General features: G+C 42.8%; 1 protein-coding gene across 4 annotated transcripts in view; it reads right to left on the reverse strand.

The window, feature by feature from the left end:
• IFT80 (intraflagellar transport 80) overlaps positions 1-15964 on the reverse strand; it is a 122049-nt gene that overhangs the window by 21024 nt on the left and 85061 nt on the right. For all 4 annotated transcript variants that reach the window (XM_084847393.1, XM_084847394.1, XM_084847396.1 and 1 more), the window contains one exon: positions 2098-2162. In XM_084847393.1, coding sequence (XP_084703519.1) covers positions 2098-2162 — 65 coding nt within the window. The remainder of the gene's footprint in view (positions 1-2097; positions 2163-15964) is intronic.

Consider the following 15964-nt stretch of genomic DNA (forward strand, 5'->3'; position numbering starts at 1 on the left):
TGCAATATTAGACATTAATATGTTAAGCCACAAAGCAGTCAAATTCACTTTAACAGAGCTTCTCAGAGTGAATGTACTTCCATGGATTTTAGCCTTAATGCATCACCATGCACTGATAAATATCTTCCCTTTTATTTAAATATTAATAATATCAATAAACAATTCAATCAATAATACGAGTTTACTGATATAATAATTTACAGATTCTCTTGTCACTTTCATTACCTCAGTAGGCGTGGAACTATACATTACCTCAGCAAACATGTGCTTCCAAACATGTGTTTGCAGAGGTCATGCAAATGGCAGGGATGGGAGGCATTGTAGGGGGTAATTAAAGTTTCCCATGCTGATTGTTCCCTATAAATGCTACACTAGCTGTTCCCCACCGTCCCCTCCAGTCGGGCTTATTTACACCCCAGTAAGGTTAGATTCCTTCAGCTGGAGGGATAGCTAAAAATGGCTAGGGGGCATTTTCAGGAAAGGATAAGCAGATGCGGAAAGGTTAAACACAGCCTCCTGGCCACCAATTCCCCCTTGGAAATGCCTCTTCACATTAGTATTATGAAGCAAACATGGGGTTGAGGGTAATGTGTATTTTGCCCTGAGTCAGAGATATTAAAACCTACAAATTTTAAAATGTTATCTCAAATAACAGTAATGCTTTAGACTGGTGAACAGGGCCTTAGGTGAGCTTAAAATATGTTCCCTCTTTCAAAAAAGGAAATTAAGTTATCATTGACCCAATTTGCACATCATAACAACCCACGAGTTGGACCCTCCCTGGGTTGTTTATCTCAGCAGGAGCAGGCTTGGAACCAGCATACATGCATGTTCCTTCTCAACTTTTCACAACCCAGGGTTCATTAACTGTTGGCTCTTATGATGTGCAAACTGGGCCATTATGACAAGAGAAGATAAAAAGTGATATAAAATGCTCCAATCAAGTGGCTGTGGCAAGGGATCAACGTAATTCAGCCCAGATACAGATTTTCCCAGCAATTTAGTTTTACCTAGTAAGTTCAGGATATTTTTGAAAGATGGGAAGAAACGAGCAAGTAACAAACAAGGAATTCCATAAAGATTCTAGACATTAATTTGGAGACACAAATTTCTAATTGTATCCTTGGCATGACCAATATCAGAAGTTATACCTGGTATTTCTATAGTTGTAGGTCAAGCATCACAAATACAGTTGCTGAACACTTTGTCAATACAGGTGTGCAAGCTAGGTAGGGTGACATCACATTTTCCTTTAAGTGAGAACAGGACTTCAAGTAACTAAGGTGACTTAAAACTTATTTCAATGCCTGAATCATCTCATTTCTGACCTCTATCTTACTTTTCTTTTGTTTTTTTAAGCAAAGCTAAGTATAGCAAGTTTAAAGAAACCCAACTGGTTCTAATGTCTGGCCAAACTGACAAAATTTTTCTTATGTCTTTTAAATTATAAAACCTCTGTATTATTAATGAAATGTAGGCTGCAATCATATAACCATTTACCTGGGAGTAACCCCCACTGAATTCAATGGGACTTCTGATTAGAGATGTACACTGTTAGCTTTTAAACTCCAATTAACTAACTGTTACAATAGCTATATTGGTCTTAGAGATGGTTAGATTAAGATTTCTCTCAATTTCAGTAATTATTTCTTAATTTTTATTTCATAGTTCTTTTCTCTCTTGTTCATTTAAGACTAAGCCACTTCTAAATTGTAACATTATGTTGGAAGGAGATCATTACATTATTATTTTGTTATTGATGTATGTTGATAAAATTATTAATGCGGCAATCCTACGCATGCTCAGCCTGGGAGTGAGCCCCACTGAACACATGGAACTTCGGAGTAAACATGCCTAGGATTGCACTACAAATTCTACATGAATCTTAAATGGTCAGATTTCTAACCGGTAACATGCTGGGATACCTGGAACTGGACACTGGGAATATACCCAACCTAAAAAGCAGGAAATTACTCAACTCAGGCAGCATTTGTTACATCAGTTTGTGCTCACAAAGCTTTTCACCAATATTTTCACCTGCTATTCCAAACTAAATTAAAATAAATAAATAAAAATAAATTATACCATATACATTACCTTATGACTAAGGGGCTTTCCATCTCCTAATGGCTTTCCAAATATGGGTTCAAACAGATAAATAACTATTTTAAAAGGGGGAGATACAAGATACAAGAGATTAGTGATAAATGTGCAAGGACTATACTGTTTCCACAAATGTCCAGTAATGAATGCATGTAGAGGGTCACATGGGAACACTGCTTGGTGAATTTCACTCTTTATTTGCTATAGTTCAAATACTGTGCAAGTTGTATCTCTTACATAATTCTTTTGAGAGACTGTTGCTAATCATTTCTATTTTACAAGAACAGCTGGTTGATTATTGCAAATGGAAAATCTGTAATTTACATCCTTGCCATTTGACAAGAAAAAAACGGGGAAAATCTAAACTTGTTTGTTTTAATTTCTGATTTCAGTGTTGATTTTTTGCTCTGTTTTAAAATTTTATTATTTTAGGAAGCAGTCTTGAGAACCTGATTTGGGTCAAAAGGTATATTAAAATTAATATAAATTAAGAAAATGAATTAAAACAGAAGTGTAACCATTGGACAAGGAGCCATCCAAAAGCTGCCTCTTCTTCCAAATTGCTGACTGTTTTGTCTAAAATATTGAATACTGTAGACAAAAACTTATAAATCATAGGGAAAAACTGAGCTATGATATTTTTATCTCTGCTTGCTAAATTATCTATAGTCAAACAACATTAAATGGTTATTTTTTTTAAATTAGAACAGGTATAAAATCTGAAATTCTGAAAAATTAACGGTGCAATCCTATGCATGTCTACTCAGATATATTCCACTGAGTTTACTATCTGGGACATACTAACAACTGAGTGTGCATAAGATTGCAGCCTAATAATATTAAACTCCCCCCCCCCTTTCTCATTAATGGATCTTGTCTCTAATTACAAAACAGCATCACAAACTGCTTTCAAAACTCTTTCAAGTTTGGAAAGCAGTTTGCTATTGGCAAAGGAAGGTGTTGCTCTTCAAGAAGCAAAAGGAGAACAAGTACGTGGGTGCACATAGTGCTGCATGATTCTACTGACTCTAGCCAACGCAAAAAATAACAGAGTTTTAACATATCTGCTTTTATCTACTTCATTCAGAGTTATATTTTATACATGTTTTAACCCCTTGTTAGCTGTCCCAAGGATTCAATATTTGTGTACTTGGTGGGTGGGGGTGGGAGAGACAGAAATACTATAAGATATAAAATTATAAATGAGTATATTATTCAACAAAAAAACATATAAATCAGTGATTAATTCCAAACACATTTTAAATAGTTTGACATTACATGCCAATCCAGCTGATAATATGTCATCTATATTCCATGTGGCACGCACGTTTAACTTTAAAAGACTCTTCCATTTGCATTTCAGCTTAGTGTCATGAGTTTCTTTTAGAAGGATACAGGATATTGGTTTGCGGTCACTGGTTATATTGGCAGGAAAAACGATGTTATAAGAACAGGTGCTGTTCTGATGTTGTTGGTTGCATATGAAAAGGAAAAAGGGTTACGTCCAGTGCTAGTTTGCGCCAGCTGTGTAAACACAGGAAAGTAACTTGTGACTTGAGACAGTGCTGTGCTCTCTTTTTGATGTAAGGTTTCCCTTGTCATAGTCATCGCGCTTGTGCTTTGACCAAAACTTTTACTTACTATCAACAATGGCTTAAAAAATAAAATAAAACTATGAAGAATGTATACACTACAAACCCCACAATTTCTCAAAAAGGGAGAGAAACTAAGAGCAGAAGCTAGGTGAAAAAGTGGCTCATCTTGCCATCTTTTGCATTCAGTAATGACTGAAGTGGATAAAAGTGACGAAAGGATCACTAAGAAAAGGCAAAGCTTCATTTGATAGGCACAGTAGCAGATTCTTGGCAGATTATGCAAATATTGTTCCAGAAATCCTTGTTGTGGCGAAGGGGCTTGCGTAACTCAGGGAAGCCATAAACTATGCCATGCAGGGCCACCCAAGACAGACAGGTCATGGCGGAGAGTTCTGACAAAATGTGATCCACTGGAGAAGGAAATGGCAACCCACTCCAGTATTCTTGCCAAGAAAACCCCATGGAACGTATCACAAGGCTAAAAGATATGGCGCCGGAAGATGAGCCCCTCAGGTCGGAAGGTGTCCAATATACTACTACTGCGGAAGAGCAGAGAGAATTTCCAAGTAGCGCCAGAAAGAGTGAAGCGGCTGGGCCAAAGTTGAAAGGACACTCAGCTGTGGATGTGTCTGGTGGTGAAAAGAAAGTCCGATGCTGTAAAGAACAATACTGTTTAGGAACCTGGAATGTAAGATCAATGAATCAAGTTAAGCTGGAGGTGGTCAAACATGAGATGGCAAGACTGAACATCAACATCTTGGGAATCAGCGAACTAAAATGGACAAGCATGGGCGAATTTAATTCAGGTGACCATTATACCTATTACTGTGGGCAAGAATCCCTTAGAAGACATGGAGCAGCACTTATAGTCAACAAAAGGGTGGGAAAAGCAGTACTGGGGTACAATCTCAAAAACGATAGAATGATCTCAGTACGAATCCAAGGCAATCACAGTAATTCAAGTCTATGCCCCGACCACTGATGCCGAAGAAGCTGAGGTTGATCTGTTCTGTGAAGACCTACAACACCTTCTAGAACTAACACCAAAGAAAGATGTCCTCTTCATCATAGGGGATTGGAATGCTAAAGGAGGAAGTCAAGAAATCACCGGGATAACAGGCAAGCATGGCCTTGGTGTACAAAATGAAGCAGGACAAGGCTAATAGAGTTTTGCCAAGAGAACATGCCGATCATAGCAAACACTCTTTTCCAACAGCACAAGAGGCAACTCTACACATGGACATCACCAGATGGTCAATATCGAAATCAGATTGTTTATGTCCTTTGCAGCCAAAGATGGAGAAGCTCTATACAGTCAGTAAAAACAAGACCTGGAGCTGACTGTGGCTCAGATCACGAGCTTCTTGTTGCAAATTAAATTGAAGAATGTAGGGAAAACCACTAAACCATTCAGGTATGACTTCAATCATATCCCTTATGAATATGCAGTGGAGGTGAGGAATAGATTTAAGGGATTAGACCTGATAGACAGAGTGCCTGAAGAACTATGGACGGAGGTCCGTAGCATTGTTCAGGAGGCAGCAACTCAATCCATCCCCAAGAAAAAGAAATGCAAGAAAGCCAAGTGGCTGTCTGATGAGGCTTTACAAGTAGCTGAGGAAAGAAGGGAAGCGAAAAGCAAGGGAGAAAGGGGAAGACATATCCAACTGAATGCAGAGTTCCAGAGAATAGCAAGGAGAGACAAGAAGGCCTTCTTAAATGAACAATGCAAAGAAATCGAGGAAAACAATAGAATGGGAAAGACTAGAGATCTTTTCAAGAAAATCAGAGATCTCAAGGGAACGTTTCATGCAAAGACGGGCATGATAAAGGACAAAGAAAGCAGGGACCTAACAGAAGCAGATGAGATTAAGAAGAGGTGGAAAGAATACACAGAACTATACAGGAAAGATCTGTATGTCCCTGATAGCCATGATAGTGTGGTCACTGAACTTGAGTCGGACATCCTAGAGAGAGAAGTCAAGTGGGCCTTAGGAAGCATTAGTAACAACAAAGCTAGCGGAGATGACAGTATCCCAGCTGAGCTATTTAAAATCCTAAAAGATGATGCTGTTAAAGTGCTGCGCTCAATATGCCAACAAATTTGGAACACTCAACAGTGGCCACAAGACTGGAAAAGGTCAGTTTATATTCCAATTCCAAAGAAGGACAATGCCAAAGAGGGTTCAAACTACCGTACAATTGCGCTCATTTCACATGCCAACAAGGTTATGCTCAAAATCCTACAAGCTAGGCTTCAGCAGTATGTGAACCAAGAACTACTGGAAGTGCAAGCTGGGTTTTGAAGAGGCAGGGGAACTAGAGATCAAATCGCCAACAATCGCTGGATCATGGAGAAAGCAAGAGAATTCCAGAAAAACGTCTATTTCTGCTTCATTGACTACGCTAAAGCCTTTGATTGTGTGGATCACAACAAACTCTGGCAAATTCATAAAGAGATGGGAGTACCAGACCACCTTACCTGTCTCGTGAGAAACGTGTACGAGGGTCAAGAAGCAACAGTAAGAACCGGACAGTGAACAACCGATTGGTTCAAAATTGGGAAAGGAGTACGATAAGGCTGTATATTGTCACCCTGCTTATTTAATTTATATGCAGAGTACATCATGAGAAATGCTGGGTTGGATGAATCACAGGTCGGAATTAAGATTGCCGGGAGAATTATCAACAACCTCAGATACGCAGATGATACCACCCTAATGGCAGAAAGCGAAGAGGATTTAAAGAGCCTCTTGCTGAAGGTGAAAGTGGAGAGTGCAAAAGCTGGTTTGAAACTGAACATTAAAAAAACCAAGATCATGGCATCTGACCCCTTCACTTCCTGGCATATAGAAGAGGAAGAAATGGAAGCAGTGACAGATTTTATTTTCTTGGGCTCCAAGATCACCGCTGATGGTGGCTGTAGCCATGAAATTAAAAGACGCTTGCTCCTTGGGAGGAAAGCTATGGCAAACCTAGACAGCATAGTAAGAAGCAGAGACATCACCTTGCCGACAAAGGTCCGTCTAATCAAAGCTATGGTTTTCCCAGTAGTAATGTATGGTTGTGAGAGCTGGACTATAAGGAAGGCTGAGCGCCGAAGAATTGATGCTTTCGAACTGTGGTGCTGGAGAAGACTCTTACGAGTCCCCTGGACTGCAAGGAGGTCGAATCAGTCAATCCTAAAGGAAATCTGGATAGGGGTGAATGCTCCTTCCTTGTTCTCCTCGACCTCTCAGCGGTTTTTGATACCGTTGACCACGGTATCCTCCTGGACCGCCTGGAGGGGTTGGGCATTGGAGACACCTTGTTGCGGTGGTTCCGGTCCTTCCTCTCTGGCAGGTACCAGAGGGTAGCAATGGGAGAGGAGGTTTCGGACCCGTGGCCACTCACTTGTGGGGTGCCATAGGGTTCCATCATCTCCCCGATGCTATTTAACATCTATGTGAAGCCGCTGGGGGCTATCATCAGGAAGTCTGGGGTGCGGTGTCATCAATATGCGGATGACACGCAGCTCTACCTCTCGTTTAAATCTTCATCAAGGTTGGCCGTAGAATCCCTATCCAAATGTCTGGAGGCGGTGAGTGGCTGGATGGGGAGGAATAAGCTGAAGCTGAACCCTGACAAGACGGAGGTACTTTTGGTGGGAGACAAGAGGAGGCTGGGGGATGCTGACCTGGTGTTGAATGGGGTACGGCTTCCCTTGAAAGTCCAGGTCTGCAGCCTGGGGGTCACTTTGGACTCCCAGCTGTCCATGGAGGCTCAGGTGTCAGCTGTGAGCTGGACAGCGCTGTATCAACTCCATCTGATACGGCAGCTGCGCCCCTTCCTTCCCGACCATCTGCTCCCATCGGTAGTACATGCCCTGGTCTCCTCTCGTTTAGACTACTGTAATGCGCTCTACGTGGGGTTACCCTTGAAGACAGTTCAGAAGCTGCAGCTGGTACAGAACGCGGCGGCTTGCCTGATTAAAGGCAGCTGCCGGCGAGATCACATCTCTCCAGTGCTGAAGGAGTTGCACTGGTTACCAGCTGTTTTCTGGGTCAAATTCAAGGTGTTGGTTTTGACCTTTAAAACCCTATATGGTTCCGGCCCAGCCTATCTTAAGGAGCGCCTTCAGCAACACCAGACAGGCCGCTTAACAAGATCAGCCTCAGATGGCCTTCTCTCTGTCCCATCAGCCAGGACAGCTAGACTGGTGGGGACGAGGGAGAGGGCCTTTTCTGTGGTGGCCCCCACTCTGTGGAACTCCCTCCCTAGGGAACTCCGCCATGCCCCCTCTTTAATGAGCTTCCGCCGTGCATTAAAAACGTGGTTGTTCAGGCAGGCATTTGGGGTGGGTTAGGGTATTTTAGAAAACATTTTTATTGTAGAATTTTATTGTTTTAAACTGTTTTATTATACGCTGTACATCGCCCAGAGTGGCTGGGTGACCAGCCAGATGGGCGATTAATAAATTTAATAATAATAATAATAATAATAATAATATAAAAATGAGCACAATTGTACGGTAGTTTGAACACTCTTTGAAATTGCCCTTCTTTGGAATTGGAATGTAAACTGACCTTTTCCAGTCTCGTGGCCACTGTTGAGTGTTCCAAATTTGTTGGCATATTGAGCGCAGCACTTTAACAGCATCATCTTTTAGGATCTTTAATAGCTCAGCTGGGATACTGTCATCTCCGCTAGCTTTGTTGTTAGTAATGATTCCTAAGGCCCACTTCACTTCACGCTCTAGGATGTCCAGCTCAAGTTCAGTGACCGCACTATCATGGCTATCAGGGACATTCAGATCTTTCCTGTATAGTTCTTCTGTGTATTCTTTCCACCTCTTCTTAATCTGATCTGCTTCTGTTAGGTCCCTGCCTTCTTTGTCCTTTATCATGCCTGTCTTTGCACAAAACGTTCCCTTGATATCTCCGATTTTCTTGAAAAGTTCTCTAGTCTTTCCCATTCTATTGTTTTCTTTGATTTCTTTGCATTGTTCATTTAAGAAGGCCTTCTTGTCTCTCCTTGCTATTCTCTGGAACTCTGCATTCATTTGGGTATATCTTCCCCTTTCTCCCTTGCTTTTCGCTTCCCTTCTTTCCTCAGCTACTTGTAAAGCCTCATCAGACAGCCACTTGGCTTTCTTGCATTTCTTTTTCTTGGGGATGGATTGAGTTGCTGCCTTCTGAACAAAGTTACAGACCTCTGACCATAGTTCCTCAGGCACTCTGTCTATCAGGTCTAATCCCTTAAATCTATTTCTCACCTCCACTGTATATTCATAAGGGATATGATTGAGGTCATACCTGAATGATTTAGTGGTTTTCCCTACGTTCTTCAATTTAAGCTGAAATTTTGCAATAAGAAGCTCATGATCTGAGCCACAGTCAGCTCCAGGTCTTGTTTTTACTGACTGTATAGAGCTTCTCCATCTTTGGCTGCAAAGGACATAATCAATCTGATTTCAATATTGACCATCTGGTGATGTTCATGTGTAGAGTTGCCTCTTGTGCTGTTGGAAAAGAGTGTTTGCTATGATCAGCCTGTTCTCTTGACAAAACTCTATTAGCCTTTGTCCTGCTTCATTTTGTACACCAAGGCCAAGCTTGCCTGTTATCCCGGTGGTTTCTTGACTTCCTGCTTTAGCATTCCAATCCCCTATGATGAAAAGGACATATTTTTTTGGTGTTAGTTCTAGAAGGTGTTGTAGGTCTTCATAGAACCAATCAACCTCAGCTTCTTCGGCCTCAGTGGTTGGGGCATAGACTTGAATTACTGTGATGTTGAATGGTTTGCCTTGGATTCGTACTGAGATCATTCTATCGTTTTTGAGATTACACCCCAGTACTGCTTTTCCCACCCTTTTGTTGACTATGAGTGCTACTCCATTTCTTCTAAGGGATTCTTGCCCACAGTAGTAGATATAATGGTCACCTGAATTAAATTCGCCCATGCTTGTCCATTTTAGTTCGCTGGTTCCTAAGATGTTGATGTTCAATCTTGCCATCTCATGTTTGACCACCTCCAGCTTCCCTTGATTCACTGATCTGACATTCCAGGTTCCTAAACAGTATTGTTCTTTACAGCATCGGACTTTCTTTTCACCACCAGACACATCCACAGCTAAGTGTCCTTTCGGCTTTGGCCCAGCCCCTTCACTCTTTCTGGCGCTACTTGGAAATTCCCTCTGCTCTTCCCCAGTAGTAGTATATTGGACACCTTCTGACCTGAGGGTCTCATCTTCCGGCATCATATCTTTTAGCCTTGTGATACGTTCCATGGGGTTTTCTTGGCAAGAATACTGGAGTGGGTTGCCATTTCCTTCTCCAGTGGATTACATTTTGTCAAAACTCTCCGCCATGACCTGTCCATCTTGGGTGGCCCTGCACTGCATAGCTTATGGCTTCACTGAGTTACGCAAGCCCCTTCGCCACAACAAGGCAGTGATCCATGAAGGGTTCTAAACTACCATGGCTTATTATTCTGTTTTCCTGGATAAATATATTTTGAAGTAGCAGGAGGAAATGTCTCTTGATCTGAGAAAAGACTTTTCACTTCATCCTTCAACATTTGTAGGAACTGGATTATTAACAAATGATATAAATCAGCAATCTAGAAACTACTTTGTGAGCAGATAGCTAAAAATCCCTGGAAAACAACTAAATAGACAAGTACTTGCATAGGATATTATATACTCTGCTTTCCTAGTTTTGAAAAGAAATATAACTTGAAGGGGAAACTGACTTTATTGAAGTAATGTGTTAATTTCTAGGCTTTTGATTACATTTCTTTCTCTGTGTTAACAAACAGTAAAATTAATTCCCAACAGTAGTGAGTTTTTCCGCACTGCGATTATTGAAGTCACTACTGCTTGGTTCCTCTGTGGAGTTCTCCATCCTTGCTGGAGAACACTGCCTATTTGACAGACCACTACAAGCCAATGACAACCATAAACCCAGAACTGGTTCACACAATCTACATAGCATGAGCCTTGAAAACTGCTTCTTAGAGAAACATGGAAACTGATTTTTTTTGCATGTTGATTTTCTCTAGTAGAATGAAGAAAAAGGAACAAACACAAAAAGAAGTGATTATTGTTGCACACAAAATAATATGAATTAATTGGTTATATTCAAACTTGTGAGAGCAGAAATCTGCTTGTGCAATGGGGTTTTTCCACCCCCTTCTTCCCACTTAAAGTCTCTCCTGAGGGTCAGGGGATCCTCCACTCACACAAGCTGCCTCTATCTGATTTCCTAGCAGTTCCCCCACCTCCTTGCACACTGTGTTATGTTAATAATAAGCCATGAAGAACAGTTCCCTAAATTCCAATATAGGCTTTACTATGAGCCTAGATATGACTTATCCTCAAAGGTGAGCTTTGACAGATTCTGATAAATTTTAAATACCTTTATATTTTCAAATATTTTATGTAATTTAGGTTACTTTCTCCTGAAGTGAAATATTTTATTATTATGTAAAGAGCAATAAAGCAAAAGGTAAATCATTTTGATCAATAATAATCTAAGAATGTATAATGGAAGCAAGTGTTTATTCTAGTACAAAACACTGGATGATTATGGATAATCATTTTTGCACACTTTTCCCTCTTGGTATCTGCTCTGTTTACATATAAAGAGCAGAGGTGTCTACTTCTTACATGAAAAGGCTCACACAAATGAAAGGAACTGAACCCACCTTCACCTCTCTTTGCTCCAACAACTCAGGGCACTTTTCTCATAACCCAGCATTGATACCAGAAGCACATAGGCTGGGGGAACAGTGCCTGAGATGTCAGAGCACAGGGAGGTAAGACAAGGAGGGGAAGGTTCAGCCTGTCTAACCCACATGGTTCTTCCAGTGTAAAAAATAAGATCGTTGGTTGCTTACCTGTAAAAGGGATTGCTTTGTGCATGTGTAAAACAGTACATCAGGTGGGTCTTATGAGTGTCAGGGTGGACACTGAGCCCATAGAATCCCAGAGTAGTTCTGATGCTGAGGAAGAGCAGTTGCTCCTTCGGGAGAGGAGCGCGCTCCTTTTTTCCCAGGACCAACAGCTGACGGAGATTCCTCCCACCCACATTCCTAGTTTAGAAAGCAGTCCAGGGAGTGACTCAGCACAGAGAGCAGACTGGGGGGGATGCGCGGCGCAGATGCAGAGAGCAGCGCCAAATGGTTCGCGCTCAAAGAACGGTTGCGCCCAGAGGATCCAAGGGAAAAGGGGAGGGATTCTCCCTGGTCCTTATATTCAGGGGTCTGCCAGTAATTGCGTTTCAAATGGGGACCAACTGTTCCAACTTAGGGCATAGGGATGCTGCTGCTCAGATCTAGTTGCTACCTGTAGAGTTGTAAGTTATAAAAGAAGAATAAAGCTTTGAAAAGAATCCCTTTGTCTGCGTCCGGACTAGGGATGGACGAAAGTCACTTACCTGTCCTCGAAGCTTTTCGCGGTGAGGGGGAGGCGCTTCGCTGCTCCCCCCGCGAAGTTCAGGCCGGGGGGGGAGGCTTCCTGCCTCGCCCGGCCGAAATTCAGGCCGGGGGGGAGGCTTCCCGCCTCGCCCGGCCGAAATTCAGGCCGGGGAGGAGGCGCCTCGCCTCGCCCGGCCGCGAACTAAAAAGTTTAAAAAACAAAACAAAAACGCCCCCGTGATAGGCTACGTGACGATTAACGTAGCCTATCACGGCTAGATCTGCAAAGTCAGCCGTGATAGGCTACGTTAATTGTCACGTAGCCTATCACAGGTGACTTTAAAAAAAAAAAGCGCGTACGCAAATGGCGGCCCCCATAGGGAGCCGCCATTCGCGTTCCTTATTTGGTCGCTGTAGTCTACGTAAATCTTTACGTAGACTACGTAAATCTTTACGTAGACTACAGCGACCTAATAAGGAACGGGAATGGCGGCTCCCTATGGGGACCGCCATTTGCATACGCGCTTTTTTTTTTTTTTAAGTCACCCATGATAGGCTACGTGACAATTAACGTAGCCTATCACGGCTGACTTTGCAGATCTAGCCGTGATAGGCTACGTTAATCGTCACGTATCCTATCACGGGGGCGTTTTTGTTTTACATGCACAAAGAACTCCTTTTTATAGGTAAGTGACCAACAGTCTTTTCTCTTGTGCATGTGAACAGTACATCAGGTGGGACATACCAAAGCTTGATCCATGTAGGGAGAGATTCAACAAAGTAGTAGCTGCTTAATGCCTAGGAAGGTCGTGTTGCAAGACACGCCGTCCAAAGGCGACCTCAGCAGAAGCAATCTTGTGATGTTTAACAAATGTGCTAGGATTTGCCCATGTAGCTGCCCTAAGCAGAGCACTGAGGAAAAAAGCTGCCGATGTCGCAGCTGCTCTTATAGAATGGGCAAAAATTTTGGTAGGTGGAAACAACTTTAGGCAAGAATAGGCTAGGGAAATACATGAATAGGCTAGGGAAATACAAGGAACAGGAAATACAAGAATAGGCTAGAGAAATAGCCATCTACTCAGAGTGCCATTAAAAACCTTCCGTCCCAAGGAAGCAGGATGGAATGACACAAACAGGGAATCTGACTGACGAAAAGTTTTGGTTCTGATGATATAGGCCTTCAGGGCCCTCCTGTCAACAAGGGAATGCCATTTCATTTCTGAGGGGTGCACAGGGGAAGGACAAAAAGTGGGAAGAATTAGCTCTTGTTGACAATGAAAAAGCAACAGAACTTTAGGACGGACAAAGGGGTTAGTACGGAGCACCACTCTATCTTTATAGAATACACATAGGTGTTTATCCACGGAGAGGACATTAAGTTTGGAGATCCTTCTGGCTAACATTATGGCCACCAAGAATAAAACCTTGAAAGAGAACAGTTGGAGAGATACTGATTTCAGGGGGTTGAAGCGTGGCTTCTGAAGTGCTGAAAGTACTTTATGGAGATCCCAGGAAGGGAAACAGTGTTGAACTGGAGGTGACTTTGAAAAAGCTCTGCACAGGAACTGTTTAAGAAAAGGATGAGCGCCCATTGACCTATCTGGGTTTTTTGACAAAAGAGTAGATAGCATAGAAGCCTGAAGCTTGAGCATATTAGGCTTGAGATCCATAGCCAAACTGTCATGCAGAAATGCTAAACAGTCTGAGATTCTGGCTTTTGAGCCCCAAATCCTTTTCTTAGTGCACCAAGTGGAGAATATTTTCCATGTACTCTGGTAAATTCTACACATAGATGGTCTCCTAGAGGCCAATATACTCCCGATTACCACAGGGGAGAGGTCTGCTTTGGCAAAATAGTTCCTTTCAATCTCCAGACATGTCACTGAAGCCATGCAGGGTTTGGCTGAAGCAGATGGCCTTGAGATAACAGATCATCCTGCAGAGGGAGGAGCTGCTGACAGACTAATCAAGTCGGGAAACTAGGGTCTCGGTGGGCAAAAAGCAGAGTCACTATAATGAGTCTCACCTTTTCTTCCTTCACCTCCACAGAACCCTGGAGAGAAGAGGGAGCAGTGGAAAAGCGTATAGAAAACCTATCGGCCATGGAGAAGACAGGGCATCCATCATCTCCATTGCTGGAGATGCATAATGGGAGTAGAACCTGCTGACCTGGTGATTGGCTTCTGGTGCAAACAGCTTCACCTGGACTCTCCTGAAACAGGACACTATCTCTTCAAAGACTTCTGGTGAAGCATCCATTCTCCTTGGTTTAGCCATTTCCTGCTTAGCCAGTCAGCTTGAGTATTCTCTCCCCCACTTAGGTATTCCACAGAGAGGGATTCTAGGTAATGTTCCACCCAAAGAAGGAATGGGTCCACCTCCTTAGAGGTCTGGAGACTTGGTTCCTTCTTGATGGTAGATGTGTGCCTTTGGCTGTGACATTGTCCACCTGGATGAAAACCAATCTGTGAGGAAGTACTTGCAGGAAGTACTGAACTGCAAGTCTGGCCACCTGGAGTTCTAGTACATTGATAGGAAGCCATGACTTCCCCAAGGACCAGGTTCCTTGAACCATATTGCCCTTGCACAGAGCTCCTCAACCAGAAAGGCTGGCATTTGGTGTAATCACTGTTTTGGGGGGCTCCTGGAGGGGGACCACTCTCACCAAAATAGGACAGAGGAGCCACCAGCAGAAGGGATCTCAAACAGTCCTGGACAGATGAATGTTCAACTGACATCTTGAAGCTATATCGTTTTGGGAAGGAAGAAGGGCCAATTGTAAGGGATGAGAATGAAGTCTTGCCCAAGGAGTTACCTGGAATGTTGACACCATGAGGCCCAAAACCTTCAGTAGAAGCATGAGGTCATCTGACTTCTTGAAGCAAATCAATCTGACCACAGGTTGAATTTTGGAGAACCTCTCTGGAGAGACAGCCATGATCCCTACTTGTGTGTCTATTAAGGCCTCCAGGTTGTTGACCAAAAACCGAAGTCCTTGAGACATGCCAGGGTGACTTGCAAGACCTTTGATGCCAAGAGGCTGAATGGATGAGAAGGTCATCAAGGTAAGGGTATATTGAGATTCCTTCCATGTGAAGATGTGCCACCAAAGTGACCACGATCTTTGTAAATACCCTGAGGCGTGAAGCTAGGCCAAAAGGTATGGCTTTGTATGGAAAATGGGACCCTTCAAAGGCAAAATGGAGGTAGCATCGATGGTTGAGGAAGACAGGAACATGGAGATAGGCTTCTCTGAGGTCCACTGAAGTCATGAAGCCTCCTAGGCAAAGAGCTTCTTTGATGGACAGAAGAGTCTCCATCCAGAACCAGCGGTAACAGATGAAGTGGTTGAGAAACTTGAGATTCAAGACAGCTCTGACGGATCCATCTTCCTTTGAGACTGTAAAGAAGTGAGAATAGAGCCCTAATCCCTTCACTTCTAGAGGCAACGGTTCCACTGCTGCAATATCTAGCAGAAAGTGGATGGCCAATTTCACCATCTCCCTTTTGGCTGGATTTGCTGAGGATGGTGATGGGGAAAAATAGTGGGGAGGTCAAGATGCCAGCTCCAGACACAGACCCGAGCAAAGAGTTTCCAGGATCCAACTATCTGAGGTGATAGCCAGCCATTTGTCGGTGTACCCGGCAAGACAACTGCCCACCAACAAAAGGCTGATGTCAGAACTGGTGCCCTTTGACATGGTGGATGAGCCATATCTAGCGGAGAAGACCAAACATCTCTCCCTTGTCCAGAGGTTTTGGAGAAAGAAAATGGCTGGCTGGTTTGGTAAGGATGAAAAGATCTCCTAAAGAAACACCTTTCTTCCTTCTTTCTTGCCATGGGCATATCCTTTTTCTTATCTTTTGAT

This window comes from Heloderma suspectum, chromosome 3, assembly GCF_057233095.1.
Source record: "Heloderma suspectum isolate Gila_16-S chromosome 3, 16-S_ref, whole genome shotgun sequence".
Lineage (NCBI taxonomy): Eukaryota > Metazoa > Chordata > Lepidosauria > Squamata > Helodermatidae > Heloderma > Heloderma suspectum.